Source organism: Cuculus canorus, chromosome 2, assembly GCF_017976375.1.
Source record: "Cuculus canorus isolate bCucCan1 chromosome 2, bCucCan1.pri, whole genome shotgun sequence".
NCBI lineage: Eukaryota > Metazoa > Chordata > Aves > Cuculiformes > Cuculidae > Cuculus > Cuculus canorus.
This window is the reverse complement of record NC_071402.1, coordinates 100,720,195-100,730,301: the sequence shown is the minus strand read 5'-3', so window position 1 is coordinate 100,730,301 and position 10,107 is coordinate 100,720,195. Positions and strand designations below refer to the sequence as shown.

The 10,107-nt window shown below is 41.3% G+C and overlaps 1 protein-coding gene across 1 annotated transcript in view; it reads left to right on the top strand.

Moving 5' to 3' along the window:
- The first annotated feature begins 6,386 nt into the window (after positions 1–6,386).
- SLC12A7 (solute carrier family 12 member 7) overlaps positions 6,387–10,107 on the top strand; it is a 65,860-nt gene continuing 62,139 nt past the window's right edge. Inside the window, 1 exon segment of the mRNA XM_054057849.1 lies at positions 6,387–6,564. Coding sequence (XP_053913824.1) covers positions 6,450–6,564 — 115 coding nt within the window. The 5' untranslated portion in view covers positions 6,387–6,449.

Here is a 10,107-nt window from a genome sequence, read left to right as displayed (position 1 = left end):
TCTAAATCATGGCTGTTGGAGCATATCTGTAATTATGGAGCAAGTCATGTGTACAGAAATATTTATTTTGAAATACATTTTAATAACTTGGTTAAAAACATGATACCATACATTTACCCGGGCAAGTAATACCAAAAAGGAAATGTTGATGTCTTTCTTCCCAGAACACAGTTACATAGCCTTAAGAAGGACCTTGGTAAAGTTTAACAGTGGTGCTCTTCTCTCTGTTCTGCTTTGCTTATGCTGCAATGCATGTGTGACTTCACATGGAGTAGTACTGTAGTTTTGATATCTGTGATAACTCATCTTCATATTGCAGATGTGCCTCATGGAAATATTTTTCAAATAGCTATTTTGTAAACTCTGAGCTGGGCCTTTACACCTTTTATCTGATAGAAAAATAGTGTGTAAAATAAATATTTACATCAGTTGAAGTCAGTGGCAAAAATCATACTGACATCGCTGGAAGCAAGACTTGAGCTTCGATAATGCTAGTTTTTTCCACAGCCCCAAGAAGAATATTGTTTCTTGTGAATTTATTTGAAAAAAAGTAGTCTGCGTTAAGCATCTTTTGAAATAAATTATGTGATGTCTGTTGGAATTCATGCAACTTCATCAAATGCTTTTAAAATTGTTGTATAAAATAGGCAGATACTTTGGCTTTTGGGCTGTGCTATTACTCATCTATATTGTTTAACATATTTAAAGTGCTCTCAGTATTCACTGCTTGAGTTTAACCTAGAATTTGTGTAAGGATGTATAAGTAGACTTCAATACCACTGTTTCTGTGGCAGTTTTGTACACTATCTGCTGCATAATGAAATCAGCAAAGTAAATGGTTTAGAACAACTTTAAGAATAAGTTATTTGCTGAAAGTTTTATATCTGACTTGATTTTTTTCAAGTTACTGGCTATAAAAGTACTTTTCTCTATAAAACTGAAATAAATCTTATGTTGAAAGTTCAGTGCTTTGGAAATTGGGGGGTCTGCAAACTTTGTCTTGGTATTCCAAGTTGAAAGACTGAGATATCACAGAGAAACAATAAAGATTTAAATAGAAGTGGTGGAAGTCCTTTTCTCAAATTTGAAATATAAAGTGTGATTTCCTGGATCTGAAGTGATTTTACATGAATACTGAAGTAGAATGAAGTGAGTAGAGAGGTACTCCCCAGGAAATGGAGAGTCAGGATTATCACCCACCTTTCTTGGAATTCAGAAGTACAGGAGAGGATGATTGTCTGAATAAATATGCATTTTGGTTATCTGAAAAACCCTTTACTAGTCAGCTCAAATGCCAAATTGGCAATAAAATGTATGATTTTAACTCATTGTCCCTTCAGTGTTGTTTGCCCTATCATTCAATTTGTAATGGTGACAGTAAAAAGGAGTGATATGGGGTGGGGTCAGTGGTGGGGAGAATGAGGACTGATGTCACTTTAAAGCCCTGTGGCATTAGAGTTAACAAATACAGATGACAAATGTATGGGGATGATGTGAAAACTTTTGCTAACACAGTTCAGTGGATGGCAGGGAAACTCAAAAGCAAACAGTCTGAAATCAGAAGTTTGGACATGATTTGAACTGCTTCCTCCTGAAACTTTTTTAATATCAGTAATGCAGGTCCAATGGCAAAAGCCAAAGAATTGGGAGCAGCAGCAAAAAATTAAGTGGCCTCACCTGATGTTTCAGATGGAGTGCAAGATGGCTCAAAGAAGTTCAATAAATAATCTGAGATTGAACAGTTCTTGAAAGACATCCTGAAAAACCTTTTATCTTACTACCTCAACTACCAGTAAGGTTTGGAGTTTCTTTTCAGGATAGTTTGGAAGAGTGAAGATGACATTATTACAGGTATATAAGCATTGGAAAACATATACTTAATTGGAAATCTCTGCCTGAAAAAAATACTTGGACTTCTGTTCAGGACTGTTATTGACTAGAAGGTGACCAAAACTGTTGTCATTATCAGCAAGCAGCAGAAGAGACAAATCGTTTGCTTTCTGTTCACTTATCCATGTTTGGAAATAGTCATTCAAGTCACTACATGGTCACAGAAGCACCCTACTAGTTAAAAAAAAATAAATGCATAGATAGATACTACTGCTCAAATAACATTGGTTTTTGAGTATTTTAGACTTTTTCAACACTGAATTTGTAAGGTGGTTGATGTGCAAAGTTTTATGTCTGTACACTTGTTATTTAACCATGATCCAGAATGTCAGAGACATTAGATAAAGCATCTTTTAGACAGGCTGTGGTTTGGATGCTCTTGGGCGCTAGACCAGGTTTCTTGGTCATCTGAGGGATTTTGAAGGAAGTAGTATAGCTGCTTGAGCAAAGGGAAGGAGACCACATTGCTGCTGCCCTGGAAGACACCGAGTCCTAGAAGGATCCTGGGAATCCTTTGGTGTTAATAGGACTCCGTTACAGGCAGCAACATGTGGGTCCTTTTAGGTTCTAGCCAAAAGATAGATGAATGTGCCACATGTTCAGTGAGTGAAATCTGCTGTTGAATATGCTTTGCTTCCTTCTAGAGTAGGGCTGTGGTGAGGTTTGCTTCTACAGTCTAGACTTATGTCTTGTTCCCCCACCTCATGACCTACAGTTTCCAGCACTGTCTATTTTTTGAAGTCAGGGTGTCCAATTTTACACTTCTATGTAAAATATAGTTCTCTTTGACAATATAAAATGTTTTCTGCCACTAAAGTATTCTTTTTCAGAGCACAGACCAAGGCATAGTGCCTTGCTGGTGTTTTCAGGCAATCCTTTGTAAATTGGTTTAGGCTCCATCAGTGTATGACCTGTTCTTTCCTGCTTTTCAGCTCTTTTCAGGAAGGAGGGGCAAAACATGTCTGTTGAGTGGAGATTGCTTTGATTGCCCCTCACAACTTTCTGTGAAATGATGTCCAGGAACTGCCACTTAGTAAATTATTTAGTATTCTTCTGGATCTGATGTGTGCTTGTTCCAATGTTCAGTCATCTTGCTACTTTAACATATATTCCCTTAAAGTGTAGGAAGTTTATTCTAGTCAGAGGACTAGAGTGCTTCATTTGTAAGGAGTTACAAGATTCTAGACTAAACATGGTCGCTGTAAAGAAAATTTAGTCTTAATAGAACCTTCTTATATAGGAACGAAAGGGCTGTAATGGTTAGTAAACACAAAGACAGCAGATGAAGGGAAGTGATTACTCCTCTCTGTTCAGTACTTGTGAGATGACTTCTGTAGTATTTGGTTGAGCCATGGCCTCCCCAGTACAAGAAAGTCCTGAATGGACTGAGTCAAAACAGGACCACCAAGTTAGTCAGAAGGCAGGAGTACGTGACATATGTGGAGCAGTTGAAGGCACTGGCTCAGCCCCAAAGACTAAAGGCTAAGATATCTTACTGCTGTCTTACAGCTACCTAGTGAGAGGGTGTAGAGAAGACAGAGCCTGAGTGCACTGTAGGAGGATGAGAGAAAACAGAAGTTAAAACAGAAGAAGTCATGACTTTATAACTTTAAAAATATTTTTTATCACCAGGGTGGTAAAACAAGGTGTGTTACAGAATCTTCTTCCCTGAAGACATTTAAAACTCAGCTACAGGAGGACCTGAGCAACCTTCTCTAACTTGATGTGCTTGGAGGAGGTGATTGACTAGATCACCTCCCTGAGGTCCTTTCCAACCAATGTGATCCTACAATTCACAGTCAACTTAAGCTATACTCTTGATTCAGTTTTATCCTGGAGCTTTAACAGTTCTGTTTCTATGTACAACATTAGCTGTCAACTGTGTTTATAGAGATTGCTTAATCAAATTCTCTGCATGTCTGTTTCACTAGGCAAAGGCATGTTGGCTGTCTTCCATGAGTTTCCTTTTGAACAGGTTGCTGATTCTTATTATCATCTTAGTCTTGAGACATGAACAATTCTATTAATATGCTAATATATGCTCTGTATTTTGAAAAGGACAAAAAACTATGATTAGTCAATTGATAAAAGAGGTAATTCTGCAGTGACATTGGTGTTCGATGTTTATGGCTTCTGATGACCGTTTTGTTCCAAATTTGATAGTTGTTAATCTTTTGTTGTTGTTTATTCGGATGCAGCTTTCATTGTTTTTTTAAATATTGCTATGATCTGGATGTATTAAGCATTTTTCTTTCCTTCTTTGTTACTTCTGATTTTACTGCTGTTCCTGTGACAATAACTGTATTTTTTTCCCAGTGATTTCTTTCTAATATCTCAGTAACATCAAAGAAAATACAAGTTTTTAAGGTCTTGGTGTCTTAGTGACATCATTAAATTCCTTAGTCAGTTGTTTTGTTATAAATAATAACATATTCATTGTTAGCATTAATTTAATCCTTTTTCTATCCTCAGTACATACTTTCAGATCTCTTAATGTGTTCTGGTTTTAGGGTTGGTTTTTTCTTGGGGGGTGTGTGTGACCACTCAGTAGAATATATACCCTCCAAACCCATTTTTGTTAACAAAAGGAATGCCTTCTAAAGGTCCATCTGGATATAGCTGCTTGAATTGGTGGTATACCTGCTGCATTCCTATCTTGCTAAACAGAGAGATGGTGATGGTCCAGAGCTCTGTGTTTTCCGTGAACATTACAAACTGAAAGCTTTATTTTTACCAAAGCACTTATGTAGTATTACAATTCCAGTACAGTGCTTTTTAGACACAGATATATATAGTATCTTAATCTTATTATATGTTTACTCTTTTTTTATTTATTTCTTATTCGTAGAAGAGTACCATCACAGTAGTCTGTTTTTAAAACTGGCGTGTATCACAGCAGTACTTCTACTATTTGAAGGGAAAAGACAATAAATCAACATAAGAAATCAGTTACTTTTCCCAGTTCCAGGTTCTCATTGTGCAAAAACTTTTTAAGAGGCTTACAAATCACAGATTCCTAGGTTACATGCTGTCCCTGTAATGGGGGACAACTCACAACCCCATATGAACTTAGCATCCTTGCTCCATAGAACGGCATCTATTTTCTATCAGATGGTTCTCCACAGTTACACAGAGGAAACAGAAGAGAGTTGGACTAGGATGTGTGTTCATTCAAAAGGGTTTTTGTCCAAAGCTTCTCTTTCTTTGGCTCTTAGTCAAAAGTTCATTAATAACATTAATTTTGATAATAGTTTGTACCAGGACAAAATGAGCTTTTAACATTAAAAGTGCCCCAAAATATCCTTGCCTCTGTGGGTAACAACATATTGGAAATCTGCTATCACCAGCAAAGACAATTCCAGTCATTTTCTTGAGCTTTGTAAAAGGCAGAGGGAGGATGAAGAGATACATTTCCTACACAGAAACTCCGTTTTCATGCAGCCACTGTTCTCATTACTGTAGTTAGTTTGAATGGGGATGGAACTGTAAGCCCGTATCAAAATGTTACTTTGCATCTCCCTGCTTTCCCACAGCCACATCTGCCATTTCACTGCCACCTTTGATAGCCAGAATCTCTTTCCCCACTCCCTCTGAAGACCTCTATGCTGCAGGACAGACTGTAGTGTTAGGTAGGCATCTTGCATCCCACTGAGGTATGGGACCCACAAACCCATCAGAGTTCACTTCCAAAAGCCATAGGTGATGAATGACGTGCATAGTCAGTCTGTTCTAGTCTAGCACTTTGTCGGAAAGGCGGAATAGCAGGAGACAAGAGGTCCCTGGCTTCTATGTCTGTTTACTTTTGGAGGTGAGAGGCAACAACCTTCTCTAGGAAGGAAGTTTCAAGTAGCCAAAAGCTATGGATCATCATCACTAATGCTACATTATTAATATTTGATATGATACACTACCCATCCACTGATTCATTCAATCTGCTTCATTCCAGGTAAGAGCTTACATGCTGACTCCAACATGAATCACGGGGCCTTCAGCTGTCCCCTACAACCTGGGAACCATCTTATCTTGCGGTAGTCCCAAAGCACACAGTGGGCTTTCTGCTTCACTTGTCCAAAAAGTGAACAGCAAAGCTCCTGCTTGGGCATATTGCATGCTGCCACTCCTTCAGAGACCTGGAGGATCAGTGCCCTATAGTCCGGCTCTCGTTTCCTCTGGAAGACAGTCTTTGTTTGCTGAGATCTGAGGAGAAGTAGCCTAAGTGTCCTAGTGCTGCAAGGACACTTGAAAAAGAGACGAAACCTTTTCTGTGCCACAGCTGAAACCCAAACGAAGGCAGGGCTACTCTCCCACGCTCGGAGTCGCGCGCGCTCTCGGGCTGCCCCCCCAGCAGCCCCGGCCCCGGCCCAGCTGCGGCAGCGCGCCGCTCCCCCCGTTCCGAGACGAGCAGCTTCACCCACGTCAACGAGCCCCGGCCACTGTCCCCGCCCCGGGCGCTCCGCGGTCGGCGGGGGCAGAGCCGGCACCGCCCCCCCGCGCGAGACCGCGGCGCTCACGTGAGCCCCGCCGGGCGCGCCCGGCTTGCAGCCCGCGGAGGAGGCGCCATGCCGACCAGCTTCACCGTGGTGCCGGTGGAGGCGCAGGGCGAGGAGCGGGCGCCGGCGGAACGGGATGGGCAGCGGCAGGAGGAAGGAGACGATGAGAGGGACCGGGACTCCGGTGAGGAGAGAGCAGCGCTCGGGGGCGGCGCGGACGCTTTGTCCGCGGGGGCCGTGCGGGGAGACGTGTCGCCGCCCCTGTCCAAGTGGAGAAACGCGTCCCGGGACGGGGAGAAAGTCCGGCGTTGGGAGTGGGTTTCTCCGCTTCCAGCAGCTGCCGGCCAGGAGGAGGCAGTGCCCGGGCGGGGCGGAGGCAGCGGCGCTAGGAGGGCACGCGGGCTCTTTGAACCCCCAAATCCCGATGGAGGCAGCAGGGAAGATCCGGACTGTGGAGAAGAGCACAGGCTTACCTGACTTGCGCCAGGTGTTAGCCCAGACGTGTTCTTTGGCTCCAGCGCCCGTGTATCGCGCTCAGTAGGTATTCGCCACCCGGTGCTGTGGTGTCACGAGCCTCGCATCCTGCCCGGCCTCGCTCCTGCAGCCTGAGGGGGACCTCGGGCATCTTCAGCGGGACTCTGCTCAGGGAGCCTCTTCTGCAGTGGGATGAGTGTTTACAAGCGGTGCTGGGGAGATCAGTACGTCTCTAGCTGGGATGTTAGGGCGCTGCTAGGGAAGCAATAACTCTTTCTTCCCTTGGCTCTGAAACCCTTAACACTCCCTTTTTCTGATGTGTATTGCAGCAGTAATACCAAGTATAGTGCTTGAATCACTGCTAGAGAGTTGGGGTTGTTCAGCCTGGAGAAGAGAAGGCTCCAGGGACGACCTTGGAGCAGCTTCCAGTACTGGAAGGGGCTACAGGAAAGTGGGGGAGGGACTTTTTATAAAGACACGTAGTCAAAGAACCAGGGAGTATGTCTTTGAATTGGAGGAGGGGATGATTAGACATTAGGAAGAAATTCTTCATGATGAGGGTGGTGAGGCACTGGTACAGGTTGCCCAGGGAAGTTGTGGATGCCCCGTCCCTTGAAGTGTTCAAGGTGAGGCTGGCCTTGGGCAGCCTGATCCACTGGAAAGTGTCGCTACCCATGGTAAGGGAGTTGGAACTAGAAAGTCTTTAAGGTCCCTTTCAATCCAAACCATCCTGTGATTCTTGCACTATGAGAGCTAGTAGGGTCTTGTACATTATTTAGGACACTGATTATCACAGGTGAAAAAAGTAATTGTTCTGGAATTTCCTTGACTGCACTAATACCTTTTAAAAAAAATAAATCCAAAACAAACAAAACCACCCCCACCAAATCCACAACACTATTTTTTTGGAGGGAAGCAGGTTGTATGCTCTTTAGTCATTAGATCACAAGTAAAGTAGTTCTCATATCTTATTAGCAAGGCACTTATTATTCTGTGTATTTATACCTTTTCAGACATTCTTATTTGATACTCATCTATGTGATAATGGAGGACTCTGTAATAATCTTACTCTATACTCTTCACTCCTTGATAATTGTGTGAAATTCTGTACCTTTGGGGGCTACAGTTGAGGGTTAGAGCCTGCTGACTTAAATATGCACAAAGTTAAAGAAAGCATACACGCCTACGTAGAAGCATATATGCCTGTGCCTTTTAATGTATTTATAGTACACTGTAATGGAAAGGTAGTCAAGAAATAATAACCAGTTAAAGAAGAGAAGGAAACGGGAGTCTGCTGTAGGCAGTAATGCATGAAGTTTTATGAGAAATTATATCTTTGATTTGTGTTGGGGTTTTTTTTGTTTATTTTCTTCACATATATCAATAGTGACTGTATTAGACAGACCTGTCCAAACATTGCAAAGTTGATCAAATCTCTGTTTTATTAGCAGCTCTGCATGTCAGGTATTTCAAAGTATAACTTTTTTTTTTAGCATTTAATACGATTATTTCCCTAGCCACAGCACTTGTCTTCTTGAGAAACCAATATGAAAATTAACATCTACAAAATCTTTTTGAGTTCAAGACCCTCAGGTACAAAGAATATCAATGGTAAGCCTTGCCATCTATCAAGAAGTCATCACATAACTAATGAGGCACGAATGCTGAGAATTTCTGTAAAATACTAATTGCTTGAAAATCAGGAAGTAGTTCAGGCAGGTATATATGCAATGAAGGGAAGACAAACTAAACTCACTGAGCTGTCTACTATATTTTCAGTCAGCTTCTGCTCAAACACGGAACCAGTCTGTAGTTCAGAATTTGCTGTACTGAAAAATACGGTATTACATGTTCCATTTAATCCCATGGCATTTTGTCCAGTTCTCCGCACCTGAAAAAATGTGAACTGATGTCTTGACTTTTAGTCTCCACAGGTTAGTTATTCCTCTCTGCCCTGTTCCTGTGCTTAGCCAGTAGTGTGCACGGTGTTTCCAGTACTGGCTAATGCTTAGTTCTAGGGATATGCATATGAGATCCTTGAGTTGGCAAATGTGATGGTATTTTCACAAGCTCTTCCTGGCTCCAGCAAGTTTTGGGCCAGAGAAAGATGAGTTTTCTATGAAACTGGATTAGCTTCTCATCGTTTTTGGTGAGTTTAGAGTTTTAGATTAAATTCTAAATTTATATGTATTCTAAATACATACACTCAGCAAATTTCCGTTTTCTAATGCAGTCAGGAATTAACTTACATTTTTTGGCATCTCAAACTGTGGCAGTAAAATCTGCTGCTCAAAGGCAAATTGCCTCTTTGTTTGGTTTTTGAGTCAGTCATCAGATTAAAGGCATCAAATCAAGCTAATACTGGAGAGATCCCTCTCCAGATCACTCAGGATTTTTATAAACCTTGTCCCATCTTAACCCTATCACCTTTTTTCCAACTGAAGACTCTTACTAAGTCATTCTTTGCTTGCAAGCTATTCCATACTTACTGTTCTACTTTGTGTCATTCTCTGAACTTTTGCCACTTACTTTCACTTTGAAATGGGGGAAGATCCAGAATTGCACATGATAATGAAATTCTGAACTTGCGGTGATTTCAGTGTGGAGTAAGTGGTCACTTGGCATTTTATAACTCTTTAAACATTTATTTTAGACTGTTGGAATTTTTACTTTTTTTTTTTTTGTGTGTGTTGTAGAGGATCTTAATGCTTGAAATGGACACCAAATTATTATTTTTACTCCATTGTGTTAATTTCATGTGAATGAAATGCTAACATTCTCTTACTGTACTTATTGCCTAAGAGCTAAATAATTCTAGTTATAAACCAGCTTTAAAGTAGATTATTTCAGGAGAAAGTAACACCAAATATAGTGATACCAACCCTCATAATTTTATCTTCTCTCATTCTGTAATGAAAATATTATTATTGAGGTTTCTTTTCTTTTGGTGATAATGCTTTTGCAGCTATCAGAATATGAGTAAAAGTCTTCTACTATAGCTGGTTTTTACTGTCTGTCATAGCAGGACTTTCATAGAATCACCAGGTTGAAAAAAGACCTCTTGGACCCATTGAGTCCAATCATTCCTATCTGCTACTAAACCATGAGCCCAAGCACCTTGTCTACCCGTCTTTTAAATACCTCCAGGGATGGTGACTCAACCACCTCCGTGGGCAGCCTGTTCCAGTGCCTGATGACCCTTCCTGTGAAAAACTTTTTCCTGTTATCCAGCCTGAACCTTCCCTGGTGCAGC